The sequence below is a fragment of the Neodiprion lecontei genome, chromosome 1 (genome assembly GCF_021901455.1).
Source record: "Neodiprion lecontei isolate iyNeoLeco1 chromosome 1, iyNeoLeco1.1, whole genome shotgun sequence".
In the NCBI taxonomy this organism is placed as follows: Eukaryota; Metazoa; Arthropoda; class Insecta; order Hymenoptera; family Diprionidae; genus Neodiprion; species Neodiprion lecontei.
In genome coordinates, this window is record NC_060260.1 from 20,173,263 (window position 1) to 20,198,311 (window position 25,049).

A 25,049-nucleotide genomic window follows, 5' to 3' on the forward strand; every position below is an offset into this window, starting at 1 on the left:
ATAAAGGATCGCCTCAATACCCAGTGAATCTGTGAATATTATTAATTTATTCAATTGTTAAATATGTATTTACGGGATCAACAGGACGATTCATTGTCCGCTACAAATTGTTAATAATACTCGATAATACTCATCAGTACTGTACTTGCTTGGTTTTACACACAGATTCACAAATAAGGTAGTCCGTTGGTATTGGGTATGTTCCGATATTCGCTGTGAGCCTCGCTCGTGCCGCCACCTAGCAGTTTCAAAAGCTAAACAGCCGGCGTGTTAATTTACATTAGAGACATACTGATAAATATCGAAATCAGCAAAACATTATCAAATAAGTGATATTTCCATTGTAACAGTGAAGTGAAAAGTTGAAAATAATAACGAGTTGAAACTCCAGTAGTATGTAGCAATATAATATTAATAAATACACAATGAAAACCACTACCTTTTACGAATAAAGGTTTTTATTATGCTACTTGATAGTTGTTGTTTTATTAGAAAAAATTGGTGGCTGTAAATTTACTAATACGCAGATAACATGAATAATATTATCGATGCAAAAGAACAAATTTTCTGGAATTTTATACAAAATTTGATATATTTTAAGTCGTTGCATAATTCTTTCTACATGAATTCGAACTCTTGCGATGTTGTAAGTCAGATCTGTTTCTTCTTTCGAAAATTCTGATTTTTTTTCCAAAAATGGTGGCATAATAAAAAATACTCGTTTACCACTTGCATCAATGATAGATCTGATTTGAGAAAAACCTTTATCTGCTAAAACCACATCACCATCTTCCAATAAATCTACGAAATTCGATTCAATAGTTAATTGGGAATCACCTTTTCTACCGCCAGCAACTTTCGATTTGAAACAGATGAACCCAGATGGTGTGATTCCAATCAGTACTTTTGCTGTAAAACCTTTCTTATAATGAGAGTAACAGTAAATACGGTCGTCAACACTTGACGGAACATCTATCTTGAATTCAGTGCAGTCTATGATAACCTGAGTATTAGAGTACTGAGGTTTAAAACATTCCGGCATAGTCTTCTGTACGGCAGCTCTACTTGGCCAAAACACTAAATTTGCAGTTGACGAACTCAAATATTGTAAAGTTGAAAAGAATATCTTGGAGATAGTTGACCGATGTAAACCAAAGAAAATTGCTATGGCTGAAAATGTGAGGCCAGTTTTTATTTTCACTAAAAAAATTGAAAGCCTCTGTTTTCTTGTTATTGTAGATCTTTCCGATGGGTTTTCAGTTTTAGATAATAAAAAATTAAAGTTCTGGAAGTTCACTCCAGCAATATCTAATAAATCTTCATCGGTCTTAATAGATGGAAAACCACAGAAACTACGCTGTTTCCTATTTTGAACTATTTTATGTGATGCAGTTGAAAACTTGTAAAATATACAATCACTAGTTTTACCGTTATTTTTGCAGTTAACAGCATAACAAGTGTAATTCCACATACCGTATATTGTTTCTCATACAAAATGCTATCACAACACACGCTGGCTCAACTCACTACTCGCCACCCCGCGCGCTGCGATCGTTTCGCAGCTCCCCTCCAAGCAGCGGCTCACAGCGATCAGTGCTCTTACTGGGGAGAAATTCGTTCCGTTATAGACTGACAGTATACAGTCGCTGTATCCTAGGGAAATATATGACGTCATAAATTGTCGCCATTTTTCTACTGTGAACACTGGTGTTTTCGAGGTAAGGTGCTCTCAGTGCTTTAATCACGTGATCAATAGCGTTCACAAATTTAACAGCTTCCACTATTGATAATTATTATTATTGAATATTGTCATTTAAAAATACCGGCCGTTAAGAACAAAAATGGAAAATTTGAAGAAATTGTGTTTATTGCAGTGTGAAACAAATATTATGTATGAAATAAAAGTAACGCCAAAAAATGTCGATCACAGTATACTGTACTGCGTTCCGTTTTAAACAGTAATCAGCATGGCTAACTATAAAGGAACGGCTTTGCAGTATACTAAATTGACGTCACACCTTACAGTGCTCGCAGTGTATATCGGAACACACCCATTATTGACATGTGACAAATGCCCGCAATGCACGCGGAACGTAATGACCAGAACGTCTATGATTGGGTCTCGGAAAACTCCCTAGATTCCGACTCCGTTCCGGATCCGTGAATTCTGACCCATGGGAACACAGCCTTATATTTCAGAATACACCCTATATCTTCGCGATAAAATTCGGTGTCTCACTTCCTGAGGTTGTCTGTTGCGTCGTCACAGCATTTCTAGTAGTTCTAGTGCAACCAGTGAAAAGCGATATTATATAACCGGTGGTCGTGCATATGTCAAATTCAAGTTTAATAGAGGAAATCTTTACTTTCTACGGTTTCGTGTGATGTGTGACGAGAAAATAATGTACAGAAATCCTAGATTTATTAGAGTTTCCCGTATGGGTTGTACTCTGTTCATAATATTACTGTTATTTCACAAGTCACACTTTGTATCACCTGAAGATGACAACCTTAACCTCAAAGATGTGAATGTGCAGAATACTACTGATGATATATTTTCTTCAACGGTCATTCCCAAGCTCGAAGATAAAAGTATTCTGCCAAATCTGAATGTTCCCAAACTCCATGCTTCAAACACTCAGATAAATGATTCACGTAATCAGGATATCGAACTTGGCTCAGCCAGCAATCGTGTCAGCATATCAACCGAGCTGTCAACAACTGGTACAAAGACAGTACAGATGAGCGTTGCCTCTGACATTGCTAAGACCTTGGATAATCGTTCAGGAATTCTCACCACAGATAATTCAATTATATCGACCGTGCTACATAATTCGAGAACAGATAAAAATTCGATAAACATAACCTCGGACCTCACGACGGTTGCTCAAAGTTCAGAAACAGCAAATATGACTAATACCAGTACAACAACTGCCGCATCAGTTGAACCAGTTTTACCAGATAAAGGCTCTGCGGAAGAAGAGCACAATAGTTCAATGTCCATATTTTTTGTACTCTGCGTCTTAGCTCTTGGAATTTTACTTATCCATTTAATGCTCCAGACTAATTTCCAGTACTTGCCAGAATCTGTGGTTATAGTTTTTCTTGGTGGTGCAATTGGAATGATAATCAATCTAATGTCAAATCAAAATATAGCTAATTGGCGTAAAGAGGAAGCATTCTCTCCTACTGCATTTTTCCTTGTGCTTTTACCTCCTATTATATTTGAGTCTGGCTACAATTTGCACAAGGGAAACTTCTTCCAAAATATTGGTAGCATTTTGGTATTTGCCATTGTTGGTACTGCCATATCGGCATTCGTTATTGGTGCCGGTATTTATCTTCTTGGCCTTGCTGAAGTTGCTTACAAGCTGAGCTTTGTTGAGAGCTTTGCATTTGGTTCTCTGATATCTGCTGTCGACCCAGTTGCAACAGTTGCCATTTTTCATGCACTTGATGTGGATCCAGTTCTCAACATGTTGGTTTTTGGCGAGTCGATTCTCAATGACGCTATTTCAATTGTTTTAACAACTTCTGTACTTGAGTCTAATAACGCAGCTACCACTAGCGAAGCAATTATATTGGGAATAAACAGGTTCTGCTTAATGTTTTTCGCCTCCGCTGGTATTGGCGTCGTTTTTGCCCTCATTAGTGCCCTCCTCCTAAAGCATGTTGATTTGAGAAGAAATCCATCCCTTGAATTTGGGTTAATGCTGGTCTTCACCTACGCACCATACGTACTTGCAGAAGGAATACATTTATCAGGTGAGAGTTAAACGAAAAACTAAATCTTAATTCTTTGCAAACTACTGTCATTAATAAAGTCATTGCAAAAATCGGTTCCAACTACTTTACATTGACTCTGGTGATATGAGAATATTGAAGCAGAAGACACACAATCTAAACTTTAGAATATAAATGTCACCGATACTTGTTGAAGATGAAAATTTTTCGAGATTTAGGTATTTGCCATCTCAATGTTAAAAGTAGTGGGGTTTTTAAAAATTTAGTAACTAAGTCGTGGGATTTCATTAAATGGCTGCAGCTGGATTGGAATCGGTGTGTCTCCACCCCCTTCTCTGCATTTGATTATTATGTGTGGTATATATTACGACTTATATGAAGTAAAAGCCTTCAAAAAAAAGTCCTTGCAATGAAAATCTGTCTACAAAAGGAATCGCGGAAAAGAAATTTCGATATACTTTGTTGCTGAATTGATCCTTCTGAAGCACGTCACAAATCGATGCACTCTCATGAGATAAAATTTACAGAAGAAAAATTACATGTTTCACCATGTAAAAAAATCTGAGCTTTCTGAAAAAAGTTTTCATTGCTGACAAAATGGCGGTTAATTTAGAAGACCATTTTATTAGAATTGAACTCGAAATTTCAAGGTTTTCTGGACAAGCAAGAAAATTGGGGTTATTGTTCGAAGCTTAATGCACCTAATTAAATAGTATCATGAAAGGTATTCTTGATGTTGTACGTAATAATCTTTTTATTACCGAAAAAATTGGGAAGGAATTAAATAAATCAAGAACAAAAAACTACAATATCTTTGAATCCTTAAATCGATTTAAAATTGTGTAGCAGTTGTATATCCTTACCGACCGAGTCATGCTATTGTTATCGTTCATTCTTTAATCACCTGAACAAAGTTTACCAGAATTTCAACGGTTTTTTTATTGCAGAGTATGCGGAAGGTAATTTCTAGGTGCACACTTATTGAAAAATTTGTGGTTTCTGGCTACCTGTGACTATCTTTATATTCCACTGTTTTTTTAAGGTATAGTGCCTTCTCTGAATAGGGCCGCTACGGGACAAGAGGGAAATTGATTTTCCACGAATCGGAGGCCCACCGCCAGTCATCCTTGAGCTTGTAAATTTCATTTTTTTTGCGCGGCCCTATTGAGACTTGTGCTTTAAGGAATAGCTTGGGCCAGGGAATGGGGGACAACAACCGAGTATGAAACAGATGTCTCTAAACCCGGACCAACCACATAATTTTTTCGAAATGATATCAAAACTCATTTAATGCTAATTTTGTGTCCTAACCCCGATTTTGGTGCTCTAACCCCTTTCGAGATACGTGTGGTCAACCTAGGTTTACGAAAAGCTGGACCGACCACAAAAAACTTTTACATTGACGGAATACAGGAATCACAATGACACAAAAATCAAAATTTGATGCTATTTTTGTACTTCAACCCCCATTTTGGCGCTCCAACCCTTTCCAAGACATCCGTGGTTAACCTAGCCTTACGTAAAGCTGGACCGACCACAATATTTTTTCCCGAATCCGATTAAATTATCAGAACGGGGATGCGATAGAAAATTGATGCTTTTTTACTGCGTCAAGAATACATATGTGCGAATTTCAACCAACCATCGCTCTAGTGAAAAAAACAGGAACTACAACAGGTTAGTTGAGGTACATCTGAGTTCCTATTTTCCATGAACTATTTAATGCGATATTCGATAAGAATGTGATGTGAATGAATTAAAGCGATAATCGGCTAGAATGTGATGTGAATGAGTTAATGCGATAATAGACCTATGTGAAGTTGGCAACCCACTAAACGGAAAGGCATTTTTGGAGTTTATTCCTTGAGAAACGATTTGAGTTATAAGGCCCGGTACGGAAATTTTATGAGGAGTAAAATCAAGTGTAACACGGAAACTTGAGGCGTTAAGTAGAAAGAGACAAACATATATATCTGTAGTATTGAACCTGCAAAAGAATGAGATGGAATACATTACACACCGTATCCTATCCTCGGGGCCTCCTCTTTGTGCGATGCTTCGTAGTCTCACTGTATAGATAACTACCTCTGGTCTGAGAGTTGAATGTGTGCGTATGTTTGCAATTGTGTGTTGTGTGCCTACGTATTACGAAGTTCTGCCGCAACTTGTATGTAGTATACGGCATCGTCACAAAACTGTTCGACAAATGCCCAAGTATTGAAGAGATTTCTACATTTGACTGTGGGTGCTCACCGCGATAAAAAAAAGTTGCGCGTTATCCCTCTTCAATGCAACGTATTGAATCAATCGGATTTTGAAGATTTCCTAACCTTCCAAGTTCCGCTGAAAGGAAAACGAAAATATAGGAAAAACTGCTCTGGCTTCGTGAAAACATTTTTAAAAACTGGTGAATTTCGCATGATTACAAAGGTTTAAAAATTGAAGGGTGGATACATCGGAGTTTTTAGTTATAATTCTACCTTGGATATAAAAATTTGTTAATTTCCTCACATCACCCGTATGTATTTTATTATGTGATTCCTTATATATTTTATGGAATTTACAAGACAAATCGTGTAAAAAATTACAGGCTGAATTCATTCATAACATTTGATGTTTGCTCAAATGGACATTTTCAGTAAGGCAAGATTTTCTTTAGTACACGCGCAATTTTGAGCGAATCAATTTCACGCGCTGTGTCATTGAGAGTAAGTTACCTAATCCCAATTTTAGGTGCCGTCAGTTATGCCTTCGATGCTTCTCAACTCAAACTTTCCTGATAAATGTTGCGAGAAATAGCATGTGTTTGACTGATGTGATTACAGCACTCGTCTTCTGTTTGTGCCACTAATTCCGGACTCGCTTTGTGTGGACGCAATACTTGCTTTCAACTCACGCTGCAAATTTCACATTCGTCAGAAATCGCCTACTTTCCACACTTGTTACCCAATGGTATATTACTCTCGTTTTCGGCTTGAGCCGCAAACTTCACACGCGCAAAAATCGACTAATGTTCGCACTTGTAACAGTTGCAACCCAATATACTATTATCCAACAAAATGAAAAAATATTAATAAATTCACAGGACCCTTCATATTCATCAAACTTGACGATAGTAGCCAGCTTCTATTGCGCAAAATTCCACTGCGGTTTCATAAACCATTGGGATCTGGTATCACCCGCTATTTGCTAGTTGAGCTTTCTCATTTTCGAGCACAGGCACCACGAACTCGTTTGTCAGGTGACGACGATAAAAATCTCCAGTAGGGCATTACGCAACAATGAGCTTACGACCACCACGCTCTTGTATAGAATACGATGATACGTGCCAAAAAGAAACATCGCCTCGTCCGCCCAAGCATACGCTCATCTGATTATAGACGCCAAAACATATATAATAAAATTTAACTAGCTTGACGATAAATTGAAATTCCGATTTCCTCTAACCCTACCAATATGTAATCTACTTCGAAGAGACTAAAGTGCTTTTCATATTTAAAATATAAAACTCTTACGCCTTACGTGGCGTAAGCCAGATATTGCATTTCGATTACTGTAAAGATCAACCTTCGTTTCTATATTTTATAATGTTTTTGTACATGTATACGTCCACTTCGTGGCTCGGTTCATCACGCATGTTTTACGTCTCTCTATTTTATAATATTTATGTACTCGTCCATTTTGTGGCTCTGTTCATTACTATTATTCTACATTTTAGATTCCATAATATTTATATATCCATATACTTCGTGCTGTATTTACAATTCTGGATTTTCACCGGCTCCTCATATGCCATTCAATAAACATCCAATCTGCTTTAATTTTTCTCACTAACACGCTCCCAGCGGCATTGAAGTAATTACTGAATTTTACACACTAAGGCTTTCTTGACGCATGCGCATTTTGCAATAACTTAATATTACGCATGGCCTTTACGCACCTAAAATGATTCATGGGTTCAACCTGAAGTTAGCGCGATTAGTTTGGGATTCAGTAAGACGGGTCTATGGCTCTGGTTCTCTCAAGTGCCCTTGATCTATTTTTTGTAAATTATTATATTACATTCGTTTGCTTCTGAAATCAAACTTTCCTACGCAGGTGTTAGCAAAGTGGTGTCACACGTGTGGATGGGCGATGTTAAACTCATGTGTTTACCACACTCATCTTTGCTTAGGGCTGACAGCATACCTATAAACATGGAAGAAGAATCGATGCCGAAAAAGTGTTCGAGCTGAAGAGAGAGAGAGGGACGTAGTAAAATTAGATAGTTAGACACCGTAAGAAACTAGTCTTATTACTTCCCTCTCTATGCCGTTTTCACTTACACGAAAGGGGATGTATTCCGCCAGGGAACTATGGCAGTCCAGTAATAGTATATTTTGAATTTTCTAACTAGTGGTTGGTACTATTTACTGGTCATTTACTGCCAAAGTGTTCCACCGTGCTGGGCAGTAACAGTGACGGATTTGATCTTCAATTTCGGGTGAAGATTAAAATAAAATATATCATTTATATCGTCACTATCACTACTACTAGATGAGGTGAAAAAATGATCTACGATTGTGAATACTTCTGCGTTATCCATAATAATTTCCTGAGTATAAAAATGAAGTGGAATTCCTCAATATTTTGACGTGCAGCAATAATTATAAATTAGGTTAAGTTTGTTAAGTAAGAATTAGGTTACTTGATTTATTTTTGTAAATTATTAAAACGGAACACTGAAACATTCTCACAAAAAATTGTCTATAAAGATAATGATTATATTTGAATTGTAAAAGATCACAATAAATTATATTTATTTCGGATTTGTTCGAGAGGCTATTCTAACGACAATAACACTTGTTTACTGTCCAGCACGGTGGAACACTTTGGCAGTAAATAGTACCAACCACTAGTTAGAAAATTCAAAATATACTATTACTGGACTGCCACAGTTCCCTGGCGGAATACACCCAGGGTTCCTCCATGTCCCTATGCTCTAAGGTCTTGGCGCATGCTGTGTTTACACTAGACTCGTGCGATTACAGATCTCGTATTCGTATAAATGAGGCACTCGATTTTGCCGCTCACACTCACCAGAAACCATCCGCTATTCGCACTTATAACACAATATACTATTCAGTGCAATCTCTCAATAGGGCCGTTTCGCCGCTTTCATATGTCTCTAAGCCTGCACTGACCTCATCATTTTTTCGAAATGAGACCAACACTCTAATTTGGTGCTATTATTGTACTCCAACCACCATTTTAGTGCTCCAACCCTTTCCGAGACATCCGTGATTAACCTAACCTTATGTAAAGCACGACCGATCGCAATATTTTTTCCCGAATGCGATTAAATATCGGAACGAGGATGCGATGGAAATTTGATGGTTTTTTGGTGTTTCGAGAATACATAAGTGCGAATTTGAACCAACTATCGCTCGAGAGAAAAAAGCACGCTCAAGCCTCAAATACAAAATAAGCACACTTCGTACCACTACAAATATTGGACAAAAAACATTCTTTGTTGATACATGTTTAATACAATATGTTCAAGCAACATAATTCGACCAACCCTCAATATAAAAATCCACCCCTTAGATACGAAGATGAATATGGGCAAATGACATTTAATGTAATATTAGTCAGCAACAAAGTAGAACGCCAGAAAAAAATCAATGAAAATATTCGAATCAGACTGTCACAAACCTTGAAAATTGACATTATTTAAGGTTGTTTTTGTTGCAATAAGAGAGCCCCAATTTTCGGAGGGATGAAAGTTGAATAAACTGGTACGAATTCACCATTTCCCTGCTCTCAGGATACTTGCATATTTATCCGCACTCCCTCAGGGCGAAAACCCGACGGAGATGTTTTGGGTCACGACTGAAGAACCCCTAATGTTCGAGCAATTAAACTCAAATAATTTGGAACTGTTTTGGTAATTTTGGTCCTCTTAAAATATCAAGTCGTTGATTTTGATTTTCAACTCCGAGCAGCTAAATCTCGAGAGGGATCGTTTGGCTTACGAGTAAAGTGCCTCTAATTTTCGTGCAGTCAAATTGAAATAATTTAGTGCTCTTAAAATATCGAATCATCGATTTTTAGTTTGAACCCCTCGCAACTGAAATTCGAGAGGCATGATTCGCTTCACGAGTAAAGTCACCCTAATTTCCGAGGAACCGAATTGATATAATTTGGTGCACTTAGAATATCAAGCCGTCGATTTTTATTTTCAACCCTTCGCAACTGAAACTCGCGAGGTATGGTTCGGCTCATGAGTGAAGTACCTCTAATTCTCCACCAATCGAATTCAAATAGTTTGGTATTGTATCGACAAAATTAATTTTCTCAAAATATCAAATCATTAGTTTTTAGTTTCACCTCCTAGCAGCTGAAACTGGGCAGGGATGGTTCAGCTGCGGCATGAAGTACCCCTTATTTTCGAGCATTCGAATTGTAATAATTTGGTGAAGCCTCAAAAAAAAAATTACATATCTGATAGTTCCATGAAATCTGCGGGAATGACGTTTCACTACCTATAGATTCGACCCTGTGTTTTGATTAGAACACAAATGAATAAGAAAGAGGCCAGGTTTTATTTGTTGTACTCGAAATTTACACAAACCAGTAACTGTGACTTGCTGTAATAATAGTATTAATTGGATTAATTGGTGGAAGCATTTTCACAAATGAAATTCGACAACCGGATATTTTCGGAGCATACCAAACTATGTGAATTCGGTTGCTCGAAAATTGAGGGTAATTTACTCGTGAGCCAAATAATCCCTCTCGATTTTCAGTTGCGAGGGTTTGAAAATAAAAATAATCGACTCGATATTTTACTCAGAGCATACCAAACTATTTTAGTTCGATTGCTAAAAAATTAGGGGTACTTTTTTCGTGAGCCGAATCATCCTTATCGAATTTCCGCTGCGAGAGGTTAAAAATAAAAATCGATGATACGATATTTTAAGAGCACCAAATTTTCCGAGACAGCACCAAATTATTTCAATTTAATTGCTCGAAAATTAGGGGTACTTCACTTGGAGCCAAAATTACCCCGTCGGCTTTGCAAGTATTCAAGTATCCTGAAAGCACGCAAATCCGTCAATTCGTACCAATTTGTTTAGTATTTCGGGCGGTCTCCGCCAATTTAGCCACTGTTTTTTCATCCACTCGGATCTGTTCCATATCTGTTCCATCTGGTTATATAATAGTACTACTTAAAGGTACTCTCTGTGATTTTTTTTTAGATTTTTAAACTTATTCGTTTCAGGAATGGTTTTTTTTTCAACCCGTATATCATGGAAGATAAAAGTTGGACAAAAAAAGTTTGATACAAAAAAGTTTTGTTGTTACATAAACTATAATTAAATGCAACATATGCTATATTTTTTATGGCACCGGAAGGGCTATAATCAGCACAAAAAGAAATGGAAATTATTTTCTTTCTCTGAATATGACACCTTTAATTTTGCCGTAAATTTTACAGCGTATTTGGCAGTGTACTGGGGACGTATAACAAAAATTGGCATTGAGGAACTCGACATTCTTGCCGAGTAGAAAAAAGATTTCACCGAGAAAGGTGAATTAGGTACATCTGAGTTCCTCTTTTCCACGAACTATTTAATGCTATTATCGACCTATGTGAAGTTGGGCAACCCACTAAACGAAAAGGCATTTTTTTAAATATTTTAATCGATTGTACTAGGCGAGGGGCTGCTCACTCGCTTATTCCGTGGTTCATCGATTTCCGAAAGGAATCGATTTATTGTGATTTCGCGATTTTCGAAACGCCTGAATCAATGAGATTTCCAGCGATTCCTAGCGATTGCCTATCTGATTTTTTGGAAAATGGTTCAATGATTTCCTAAGTGTGCAGCCCCTCGGTACTAAGTGTGTACCTGATTGTACCACGTTAAATTTCGTTTGTACCTTAAGGGGGAAAAAATATAAGAGGAAGAAAAATTGGTCCGCAACTCATGTTGAGCTAAATATTTTGCGTTAATGCTATTGTAAAAAGCATCGTTTGTACCCGTTTGTACCAACGATTATATCGTTTATACCTCATTGTACCACCGAGAAATCGTTTGTACCCATTGGTACCGACGATTATATCGTTTGTACCTCATTGTACTATCAAGAAATCGTTTGTACCCATAGGTACGGACGATTATATCGTTTGTACCTCATTGTACTACCAAGAAATCGTTTGTACCCATTGGTACCGATTTTATATCGTTTGTACCTCCGAAAAATCGTGTGTACCCATTTGTACCAACGATTATATCTATCTATTTATTTATTAAGGAAATAAATTGAGGAAAAAAAAATTTAAATAAATTAGGGAAACTGAGGAAAAAAAATCTAAAAAAATCGATTTTTTTTTTTTTCAAAATAACATCGGTACCAACGAGTACAAAAGATGCTTTTTACAATAGCATCAACGCAAAATATTTAACTCAACATGAGTTGCGGACCAATTTTTCTTCCCCTTATATTTTTTTCCCCCTAAGGGGTTATATACAGTTAGAATTTTCAAAAAATCGATTTTTTTTTATTTTATTTTCTTAATATACATATATTTAAGAATACACACAGAAAATTTCATATCATTCCGGTGAATATTTTCGAAGTTACACGCAAATTTGAAAAGGCGTTTCAGAGTGCTTGAAAGTATAAGGCCGGAGCGGAAGCGCTTACCTGGAACGCTGTCCCTTTTATGCACCTGCCTATTGTAAATGTTCCCTTCTAAGGTATTTAGATGCATAAAGCAACAGTGTGTTCTTGTTTTTTTAATACCTGAAAAGTAAATTTTTATTTTTCTCTCCCTAAACTGGAAAATATTTAAGAGTGGTAGTCAGTATAAGCAGCTAAGCCAAGCAGTAAACTTGTGAGTTCGTTCATATATTTTTCTGTAATTTTTTCGTGAAAATGAAGTCTTCTAGAGAAATGAGAAAATCTCTTAATATACGTAAGTCGAGAACAAAAAAGCGCAAAAATGTTTTTAATCCAAAAACAACTGAAACGGATGAAAGTAGTTTCAGTACCTCGGCGACAAAATTTAAAGAACAAGAGGAAATCTCAGTTCCGCGTGATCCGTCTGTTGAGTATCGCATTTTAAATTTTACAACAGTGTTTGCAGCAATTTCTGAATATGTGAAATGTAAGATCTGTGACGGAAATGTTAAGTTTCAAACTGCTTCTGAACGATGACTTGGTTTTAAAATTTTTTTGCTGTGTGATAAGTGTGCAGTAACATAAATTCTAGTCCTTTTTGTCGCGCACTCTTATGAAATAAATCGTCGACTTTTATTTGTCATGAGAGTCCTCGGATTAAGGTTAAAAGGTGCAGCAAAATTTTGTGGATTAATGGACATGCGAGCTTTTATATCACAGCCCACTTACGATTTAATAACGAATAATATTCACTCCAGTGTAAAAACAGCCACCGAAAAACTTTTTCAACAGGTTTGTACTGAAGAAAAAAATTTGACTTCCGAACATCAAGGTGATGAACATTCGACAGAATTAACTGTATCTGGCGATGGCACATGGAAAAAGCGAGGGTTTACTTCCTTGTACAGTGTGACATCATTGATCGGATACTATTCTGGTAAAATCATTGATATTTTTGTAAAAAGTGCCTACTACAAACTGTGTGAAACTTAGAGGAAGAAGCTCGATACCGAAGAATATAATGAATGGTATGCAGAACATAAAAATACTTGCACTGCAAATCATTCTGGTTCTTCTGGTAAAATGGAAGTAGACTCAGTCGTCGAAATGTTCCAACGTTCATTGGAAAAACTTGGAGTCATGTACAAAAATGACATCGGAGACGGTGACTCCAAAACGTACTCGGGAATTTTAAATGCTGCACCTTACGGTGATCAAGAAGTTGTGAAAAAAGAATGTATTGGACACGTACAAAAACGAATGGGCACGCGACTCCGAGATTGTGTCAAAAAAAATGTTGAAACAGTTGAAAACAAAAAGGAAAAAAAATACAAAAAAAAAACTCTCGGTGGAAAAGGCAAACTTACTGGAAAGATGATCGATAAGTTGACAGTTTATTATGGCTTAGCAATAAGGAGAAATTGTGATTCCGTTGAAAAAATGTATAATGCTATCTGGGCCACATATTGTCATTATTGTTCAACTGACGAAAAACCTCAACACGATAAGTGCCCGGACAGACCAGACTCATGGTGCAGCTGGCAGAGGGCTGCAGCTGCCAATCAATTATCCAATTTCGAACATGATTGTGAGCCATTACCAGAAGATGTTGCTGAGGCTATACTTCCGATTTATACAGATCTCAGCAGTGAGAATTTATTGGAAAGATGTGTAGGTGGTTTTAACCAAAACAACAACGCAAGCTATAATCACCTGATTTGGAAAATCTCTCCCAAAATTGTTCCGGCCGTTTCGAAAACTGTGGAAATCGCTGCATAAATAGCTGCCGGCATATTTAATGAATGAATGGCATCACTATTGTATTATATGAAGGCAATAGGAATTAAACTTGGGCCCAATGCGTATTCATATGCCGAAAAAGAAGATGAGCAGCGCGTGAACATTTCCGATCTCAGTAGCGCGTGAGAGCACCCGAGATGGAAAAATGGCCCGCAGACAATATCAGCTCGAGTTATTAGAAGCTGCCGAAGCGGCGGAGGGTGTATTACATGGTCCTGGAATAGACGACTCCATGTAAGTTGAAAAAAAAAAATTTTATCCTATGTAAAGTGCATTTCAAACTTTAAACGCGTTTTTCTCAAAATGGTGTTTACAAAGTCGGTGACCAACATTACTCGAAAACGGCTAAACCGATTAGTCTCAAATGTTAGCACGAGCTTCTTAAATATATTTTTTAGTAATTAATCGAAGATTTTTTCTCAACGATAAATATTTTTTTTATAAACAATTTAAGGCCGAAATTTTGGTCAAAAATCGATTTTTTTTTTTTTTTTTGAGAAACCGCCATTTTGACAAAAAAATTTATTTTGCTTATTCCTTCGATTAATTACTAGATTTAACTTACTTCAACGAAATCTGTTTGGTTTTTTAATTTCAGAGGATCCAGTTCAAAGATATAGTGGTTACCGCAAAACGTCTTTTTTGAGAGGAGCTCCCGGAGTTCAGCTGTAGCTCCTTTCCAAATAAATATTTTTACTAATACTAAGTCTTAAAATACAGTTAAAAGATACCATAGTATGTGTACAAATTTTTAGATCAATAAATTTATAAGTTTTCTCAGAAAAAATTCTGGAAAATTCGCTTTTTTTCGGCCTTCTAACTGTATATAACCCCTTAAAGGTACAAACGAAATTTAAGGATCTAATTTAAATCATCTACAGATTTACGTTCCCGCTATTTTGAAGAGCATCTTATTTATGAATTCTTAGAATTGTTGAAGATGCCAGTCTACTAACAATCATTTATAGAATATAATTATTGTCTTTTATAGTATACAAAATATGTACACTGCAACAGGTTTTTACATTTATACAATCTTATATTATACACTTTTATTTACATACTTACCAATTTGACTGCCAAATTTTATTATTTGTATTTTTCTTTTATTTTTATTTTATTATGTTTTATTTATTCTTGTCACACCCAATTTGTAACCTTTTCATCAGGTACACACCGAGTACAATCGATTAAAATATAAAAAAAAAGTGTGTGTGTCAGCTCCGATGCACGACTGGAGTTTACTCCTTACGAACGATAATTATGATATATGTCGAATAGAAAAAGAGGGTAAATGAACGCATTTTCCAAAATGATAAGAGAAACAAACATATATCTGTAATCGTTCGGATTATTTTAACTTTAATCACTTGATGATTGTTTAATAGTACATAAAAATACACGTATCAATGCTAGAAGTACAAGAAAACTTTAAAATCAAAACACTAAAAGTTGATGGTTAGATTGCTGTTTGGGTACGTTGTATCGATACAATAAATGCTGCTATATGTATTTATTATACAGCATGCATACCCTGTACCCGGCAGGAGTATGGGCTATTCCGCGTCAACCGGATCAGTCATCTCTCAGATATTTTTTTAATTTGGCATGTGGATTGTGTAAGGGGAGTTAGATTTTTGTGCCAAAGCGCGAATCTCATAATGCAAAATTCGATTTTTTATTAACAATAACAAATTAGACTCCCATTTTTTTCAAAAATTCATAACTTCGGCAACAAATTAGATACAATTTTTTTTTTTTTTTCAAATTACGCGGAAAGCTCCATAGAATTTAAAAAAAAATACGAAATGGTAAAAAAAAGTTGTTATCAATTGTTTATTTAACAATTAATTTTTCAAAGATTTTTAAAACAGTGACCGACACGATCAAAAAATTTTTTTAAAATTCTGACATGTTCCTTGAACTGTACTACAACCTGTGAATTAATTCCAGAGGGGTGTTTTTCTTCGTTTTCGAGTAAAAAATCATTAAAGGTGTCGATGCGCATGAAATTGCGGCGCGTCGAGTCTCTACGTAATGGCGGGCGGCCGGTTGCCGTCCACCGCTACCCCGCGGCGGCGTCGCGGCGTTATTTTAGAGTCATTTTCACGATGTAGGACATGATTGAAAAATCTGAAAAAAATACTGTACCTTCACAAGGCCTGCTCAAAGCGATAAGTGAAGTTTCAAGAATGTGTTTTTCACCGTTTTTTTATTACAGAGATTCAAAATAACAGTTACGCACCATGAGAGTGCACATAAATGATAATAATTACATAACTTGCTACTTATTTTAGTACTTATAATCACCCCCGAAGATATGTGGAAGCTGCGAAATGAACGCACTTACAATTATATATTTCATACAAATAAATCGCTTATTCTATGGATACAATCTATTAATCTTTGATCAAACTGGGCATTAAACTTAGAAATGTGAGCAAAGGTTTTCGTCATAACTTACATGGCTATCTTAGCGCATAGATTTACGGGTAAATGACTCATCAGAGGAAGAGTAAACCCTACATTCTACAGTTTTTATAGATAGAGGTAAAAATGAATGGAATCGTCGAGTGCCTTCAACCGTTATTGCTTGGTTCAATCGCGGCTTCAATAATTTTTCATGTTCTTCGTGTTCGCTGTTGCTGCAGAAGTCAAATGCGATATTTTTTAATGCACTCACACTCCATTCGAATAATTGCCTTGGAGTCAAAATAAGATTTTCATTGGGCCGCTGTAGGCTTGCACGTGCAGCAAATCTTTTCACAGTTCCACCAATGCCATCACATGGACTTTTTCCATGTGACGTTGCAAAGAAATGCCATTCAGCCTCGACATTGAAGTCGTCAAAATGATGAGTCAAATTAATGAAGTTGCTTTTATTTTTATATTGTGCACTAGCACCGTCAGTAAAATAAATCATTTTCTTGATAACTTCACTACCGAAGAACTCAAAAAGCTTACCGATTAGTTTCTTCTGAAACAGATGGACCGCGACTGTATTATGTTGTAGATTTTCTGATATGATAACGAAGCTTTTATGCTTTAAGTCCTCATTTTCAACATAATACACAACAAAAGGATGGATGGTAGCTTGATTGTTATTCCAGTGGAAGCTTTGAATTTCATCTTGAACAACAAATGCATAGTTTTCAGCAAAGTCACCCAAAACTAAGAACTCCCCTGGTTGTAGACGATGTTTTCTGTCTTTCAAATATGCACTTTGCTGTTTAGCAATGAAATCATGTTTCTTGAGGGCTATCGTCTGTTCCTTTAGCGTCTCGAGGAACGTTTCCGTTTCTTGCGTGATCGTTTCTAAAACAGATCGATCCGTATGAGTCCACCGTTTGTAGCTAATACTTTCTACGAAATTATCGTCGAATAAACTTTCCATTTCGTGTGTAACCATATCAAAACTTGGACAACTACTACAATCACCGAGATAGCACAAAGGATTTGGAGAGTCACACGATATCTGTTTTATCAAATCGTGGTACGTTCTTTTGAATGTCTGACAAATTGAGCTAACCGCCACCAACATAAGTTTCACATTCTGGTGAATTTTGCAAACACAAACTGTATGTGTTCCTGTTGGTCCAGCTAAAATACACTGCTTTGGGCGGAGTTCCGCGAATTTTGTAAATCCAATTTTATCATTCGGATGCTGTTGCTTGAACGCGGCGTAAGCTTCCTTCAGATCACACAAAACAAGTCGTTTTTGGACTTGATGTTTTGAACCATCCACATCGCGAAGAGTGACAAAATCTTTCTGACCAGGCATGATCCGACTTATTTCATCAGAACAGTAAAATTCCACTACATGAGAGACAACATCATCACAAAGAGTGCGAGATGGTCTTGGATCTGGGGAGGATCCAAATCCACGCTCACTTTGCAATATTTTAGCTTTACGAGCCATTCTATATGAACAATCAAATTGTAACTCCAATTCTCTGATGGACCAACTACGAGGAGTCATTGTGAGATATTTAATTTTGTCCGCGACACACTTCGCGTTGATAAACAATTCTTTCACATCACACAACAATTCTTGCCCGATATCATTCTCAAGAAACATTTCCACACTGCTCTGTTCACTAATTGGTGAAGGTGAAACAAGATCGTCACCACTCGCATAATTATGATTCATATCACTTACCTCGTTTTTATCAGATGGAGTAATTGTGTTGCATTTGTACAATTTTATTCGACAATCCATGCACACATATTCTCCTAGGTCCGGAAACTTTTTCCGTAATGCTGGTGTCACTGGCTTTACCAAATTTCGCACCCAATTATGGCCAACTCTTTGGAAAGGATTACAGCACCGTTTCACATCTGTTGTAGACATTGCTTTCAGAAATGAATTACTTGTGTGAAGAATGAGACGATGTATTGCACTGATCGCTACACTGGTATTCGATTGAATGTTATGCATTTTGAAATGCTCGAAATTTATACTCGTTCAGAATAGTGCTTCACCCACCCAACAACTCTTCTGATTGGTTGAATTCCACCAATGGGGCTAACATAATGAAGGTGCATTTCAATGTACCTGACTTTAGCCAAATGACCCCTTCGCGGAATCGAGGTGGTGACCCGGACTACCTGGATAATGAAGGATTTAGGTGACGCATGCACAGGTGGACGTATTCCATATCCTGGAATATAGTGCTTCACCCACCCAACGACTCTTCTAATTGCTTGAATTCCACCAATGGGGCTAACATAATGCAGGTGCAATTCAATGTACCTGACTTTAGCCAAATGACCCCTTCGCGGAATCGAGGTGGTGACCCTACCTGGACTACCTGGATAGTGAAGGATTTAGGTGACGCATGCACAGGTGCAGGTATTCCATATCCTGGAACAACACTTGACCTGTGTTCGTAATTCATGTTTGAATCATAATGCGTCATAACAAATTTCGAATCTCTGTAATAAAAAAACGGTGAAAAACACATTCTTGAAACTTCACTTATCGCTTTGAGCAGGCCTTGTGAAGGTACAGTATTTTTTTCAGATTTTTCAATCATGTCCTACATCGTGAAAATGACTCTAAAATAACGCCGCGACGCCGCCGCGGGGTAGCGGTGGACGGCAACCGGCCGCCCGCCATTACGTAGAGACTCGACGCGCCGCAATTTCATGCGCATCGACACCTTTAATGATTTTTTACTCGAAAACGAAGAAAAACACCCCTCTGGAATTAATTCACAGGTTGTAGTACAGTTCAAGGAACATGTCAGAATTTTAAAAAAATTTTTTGATCGTGTCGGTCACTGTTTTAAAAATCTTTGAAAAATTAATTGTTAAATAAACAATTGATAACAACTTTTTTTTACCATTTCGTATTTTTTTTTAAATTCTATGGAGCTTTCCGCGTAATTTGAAAAAAAAAAAAAAATTGTATCTAATTTGTTGCCGAAGTTATGAATTTTTGAAAAAAATGGGAGTCTAATTTGTTATTGTTAATAAAAAATCGAATTTTGCATTATGAGATTCGCGCTTTGGCACAAAAATCTAACTCCCCTTACACAATCCACATGCCAAATTAAAAAAATATCTGAGAGATGACTGATCCGGTTGACGCGGAATAGCCCATACATAAACGCGACAATCGACGTGATAACTGCGCTCGAATATCTGTTTTATTTCATGTCGATAATTATCTTGCAAAATCAAAGTCCTTTGGCGGTATGCATGTGATCTTGAGCCTTTTTGCATGATCAATAAAATCAGGCCAAATAAAGGAACGTCATCCTTCGCACTAATCATGCTTTTCTCCACTTCCGACTAGTCACATGCCAATATGATGGGTACGATGGGTACGATGCTGTCAAAACCGCAAGTATTCGAAAACGAATATTCATCTCCGAGTTTTACGGCCTGCAATACAGTTACAGGTGAAGATAATTAATTAGTCGATACGTTTGATTATTGTCAACCATGGTGCATATTGTAGTCTACACCTCAACAAATGACTAATCGTAGTTACTGTCTTCAAATATTTTAATCTTTTAGCGTAACCAAAAAAAATAGTTCTGCGTACAAAATGCAAACAAGACTTATAGCCGCACCCAAAAGATCGAGTACTTCCTTGTGATGGTTATCCGTACTTTATTTTCTCATGACAAATGCAATTATTTGATGAATAGGAAGTTTCTTCTCTTCAAGCACTGTGTATAAGGAGGACTATAATGTGTAGATGTTGTGTTTACCCTTTTAAATCCTTGCTTCCGATGAGAAGCCACGTAAGACAAGCAATGCCATCTAATGAGTGATATGTGGATGTGCAAATCATTTTTCTACGAGAAGAATATTGTTGAAAGAATGTAAATTCGAAAAATTGGTGATTTCGAAAAACTAACGACGGAGCCAGGAATCGAACCTGGCGTCTAGAGATGCTTGACCGGAGCCTTACTCCACTAGTCCACCTAGCCGCCCTGACTCTGTTGTCGTTAATTTCTCTCATCACCAGTGAGTTCGAATTTGTTTTCCTGTGCCCGGTTTATGTGTTATTATATATTTTTTTTTGATCTTTTCAGTTATTTGATCTTTGCGCAAATTAAGGTTTAGGCCTTATATAATTGAAAAATTGTAGTTAACTGGTGAAATACGTTTAACATGGCAATAACCACAAAATATAGTATCGACAAGTATGATCACCTTACCAAATCGTTACTCGTATTGTTTATTCTAATTCCCATAATATTTAAACGGCTACTGTAACGGTGCCCATTTGATTACAATTTTCCAGTCACCTTACGAACGAAATTTATCTTACAAGGGGAGTGTCAAACTTGGGAATCACAGATTTCCATCACTTTTATATATATTGTAGGGCAGGGTCCCCTCAATAAATATATAAAGCGGCAAGACGCCATTCGTTTTTATTATTGAGAAATTTCAACTCAAAGTTCTATATGTAACTTAAGGGAGCTTTCCAGTGTGAAATTTTCAAAAAATCGATTTTTTTTTTTTTGCTTTATCGAATAGTATACACTCTTCCGAATATTCCCTGAAATTTTCATGCCGAAATTCAGATTATTTCGGTTACTGTACAGTATTTCTTGGTAGAAGGCAACGGAGCGCTACAGCTGCCGCGTCGGCCGTCTGCCCGTGCGACTGTTATTTCTATTGTCTCGTTCCTACCTGCACGTACATGAACTTGGCTCGCCAATTGTCGAAAATGTGAATTCGGACTATTGCATAATTTGCCGTTAATTAGTCGTAAATTAGTCGCGCAATTTATTTTTTTGTCGCACTCAATTTTGAAAAAAAAAAAACGGATGGCGTGCTAACTTTTCAAAAACTTAGCGCGCCATCCACCAAAATAACGCACAGCGAGCATCATTCGTAATTCTGACTTGGTTGATAATTTGCCAGAAATAAGCCGCAAATTAGTCGTCGAACTTTTGTTTTTGTCGCACTCAATTTTCAAAAACAAAAGCGGATGGCGTTCTGATTTTTCAAGAATTTAGCCCGCCAACTACCAAAATAACGCACAGCGAGCACCATGAGTGATTCTGATTAGGTTGATAATTTGCCGCAAATAAGCCGCAAATTAGTCGTCGAATTTTTGTTTTTGTCGCACTCAATTTTCAAATACAAAACCGGATGTCTTTAGAATTTAGCACGCCATCCGCTTTTTTTTTTTTAATTGGGTGCGACAAAATAATAAGGCGTGACTAATTTCCGGCTAATTGACGGCAAATTATGCAATAGTCCGATTTCATATTTTCGATAATTAGCGAGCCAAGTTCATGTACGTCCTACCTGCTCGTCGTTCAGTTCGATTTCGACATTCAAAATGGATAGATGTACGAAAGAGGAATGTGCGTGGCAGGATAGAAAAGGCTCGAGAAGCGGACATCCGCGAAATAGACGAAAAAGATCCGGTGGTTTCAAGGGAACAAATCGACACGATATCGAAACGAATCTAACGTTTGCGAGCACTTCGGCAGCAAAAATCTTGAAAAAGAGTCCAGAGTTTGAAGTCCGAATCGATCAAACGTTTAGCTACGTGATTTTGGAGTTCTTTTTGGTTTTCGGCGCTCTTCAGGAACTGTTGAAGTGCAAAAAGTGTAATAGCGACGTGAAGTTTTTTAAAAAATCGATTCGCGGATTGGGCTTTAAAATTTGTGTTCAGTGTTCGTGTCCAGATCCGGCCGAGATAGATTCTTGTCCTTTGATAAAAAATGCTTATGAAATCAATCGTCGTTTCTGCTTTGTCATGCGATTGGTCGGCATCGGCATAAATGGCATTAGAAATTTTATCGCCTTGATGGATTTAACTGCAAACTTCAATAATAACACCTATTATGGAATCGTAAAAATCCTGCAGATTGCAGCGAAATCAATATACGAGGCCGTCGTGAAAAAAGCAGGTACCGAAGAGAAGGAAAAAACTTTGGAAGCAGAAAATCGGGGCGATATTCTGACGGTGTCCGGTGATGGATCGTGGTCGAAACGCGGTTTCACGTCGCGCATGGGTATCGTGTCCGTGATTGGAAAATATACCAACAAAGTTTTGGATGTTGCTGTCAAATCAAGCTTCTGCAAGGCTTGTGTATTCTGGAAAGGACAAGAGGGAACAACCGAGTACGAGGCGTGGTCTGAGACGCATGAATCCGAATGCAACGTCAATCACGAAGGCAGCGCGGGAAAAATGGAAGTCGACGGTATAATCGAAGTATTCAAGAGATCAGAAGAATTGCACAACGCGAAATACGGTTTCTATATAGGAGACGGCGATACAAAAACATTCAAGATGTTATTAGAAGCCAAGCCGTACGGTGACGATTTGACGGTAAAAAAAAAGGAATGCGTTTTGCACGTGAAAAAGCGAGTATATAAAAGGGGAAACGAAGCAAGAAAAAGGTTAGTTCAACTAAAAAAGGCCAAAAATCAAATCGAAGACAAGGCAATGGAGAGTGAACCGAAAAAAAAAGGATCTCGTTCGAGTTCTCCGAAAACTAAAAAAAATCAAACAAAAAACACTGCTGTTGAACCGAAAAGAGCGCAATTGACGTTAAAATTATTGACAAATCTCTCGGAATATTATGGCTTGGCAGTTCGTCGAAATTCCAATTCCGTGGAAAATATGAGGAAAGCCATATGGGCTACATTTCATCACAAAAGCTCAACTGATGAAAATCCTCAGCATGAGTATTGCCCTCCGGGAGAAGATTCGTGGTGCGAATGGCGCAAGGCCGAGGCCACAGGAGAGGAGTACACCCATCCACCAGCACTCGACGAAGACGTACAACAAGTTTTAAAACCGATTTACGATGATCTAACAACGGAGGATCTCTTAGAACGATGTACGGGCGCGAACACTCAAAATAATAACGAGAGCTTCAATCACTGTGTGTGGCAACTAGCCCCAAAGCACGTATTCTGCGGCAAGCAGATAGTAGAAATCGCTACGCAGTGTGCTGTGTGCACCTTCAATGAAGGTTACGACCCAATTTTAAAAATTTTGGAGACGATGGGATGCACGATAGGGCCGAGCGCCGCAGATTTCGCCGCTAAATACAAGAATACGCGCATCACCCAAGCAAACCGCCGGGCGTCCCTGGATAGCAAAGAGGCGAGGACAGCTCGTCGGATTGAACAATCCATTGAGCACGATCTTTTCGAAGAAGCAGAAGGGATATTGTATGGACCTGGCATCGCTGATTGACCGTAAGTAAACGATTTACCTAAAATTTCCTCACTTGAAACTTTGAACGCGTTTTTCTCGAAACAGCATTTTTCAAAACGGTGGCCAACTTGGAGGGCAGAGTTTTAAAGCTATCGAGTTGAATTTTTTACACAATATTCTTAACGTCATTGTTTATCGTGCTATGGAAGCTTTTTTTTTTTTTTTGACATCTTCCTATTTTTTTGTAAAAAAAACTGCCAAAAAAAAATGCTAAAATCCATACTTTTTGTTCAAACCGGCGCCATTTTTGCAAAAAAAAAAAAAAAGAAAAAAGCTTCCATAGCACGAAAGCCAATTATATACCGATCAATAATCTTTTTGTGTTTTTTGTCTCAGATCAAAATTGTGACCCCCAATGTGGCCACCACATCCAAGTGCATTTTCTGCAACAATTGTTTCATCATTTTTATAGATACTAATTAATAAATAAATCGATCTTTAAAAAATTGTTTTGTATTCTTCAATACCCAATTAATATACAAAAAAAAAACCAGACCGATTAGATTATTTTTTCTTTAAAAAAAAAAATCGCGAAAAACAGCGATTTTTCGGGCTGTCACACTGGAAAGCCCCCTTAAGTAGAAGGAACCTTTTTACCGGTTGCAGCAATAGTTCCGTGGCGTAGCAGTAACGCTCTTGCTTACTGAACGACTTTATTTTTGATAATATTGATTACTTTGTTATTATAATTATTACAAATCCTATTTTTATCATTTTTTGTATTTTTTCCTAACTTAAAAATAAAAAAATAATTTATAGAAATATTAATTATTAATTATTTATTTTTGTATTAAATAATTTATAAAAAAAAAAAAAAAAAAGTAACTCTAACGGAACTTAAACAGCCGTTCGGTCCCTCAGTAAGCAAGAGCGTTACCGCTACGCCACGGAACTATTGCTGCAACCGGTAAAAAGGTTCCTTCTACTTAAGTTACATATAGAACTTTGAGTTGAAATTTCTCAATAATAAAAACGAATGGCGTCTTGCCGCGTTATATATTTATTGAGGGGACCCTGCCCTACAATATATATAAAAGTGATGGAAATCTGTGATTCCCAAGTTTGACACTCCCCTTGTTAGTACTAGAACAGATAGACTGTGGACTAGACGTAGGTACATATATGAAAT

General features: G+C 37.1%; 2 protein-coding genes across 2 annotated transcripts in view; both read left to right on the plus strand.

The window, feature by feature from the left end:
* Window positions 1–2,246: 2,246 nt before the first annotated feature.
* LOC107222579 (sodium/hydrogen exchanger 8) overlaps window positions 2,247–25,049 on the plus strand; it is a 54,251-nt gene continuing 31,448 nt past the window's right edge. Inside the window, exon 1 of the mRNA XM_046736751.1 lies at window positions 2,247–3,765. Within this exon, the coding sequence (XP_046592707.1) occupies window positions 2,385–3,765 (1,381 nt within the window). The 5' untranslated portion in view covers window positions 2,247–2,384. The remainder of the gene's footprint in view (window positions 3,766–25,049) is intronic.
* LOC124293890 lies at window positions 21,294–24,274 on the plus strand. Its single transcript, XM_046736768.1, has 2 exons — window positions 21,294–23,901; window positions 24,257–24,274. Exon 1 carries the CDS (start codon window positions 22,025–22,027, stop codon window positions 23,897–23,899), a length of 1,875 nt encoding a protein of 624 aa, XP_046592724.1. The 5' UTR covers window positions 21,294–22,024; the 3' UTR covers window positions 23,900–23,901; window positions 24,257–24,274.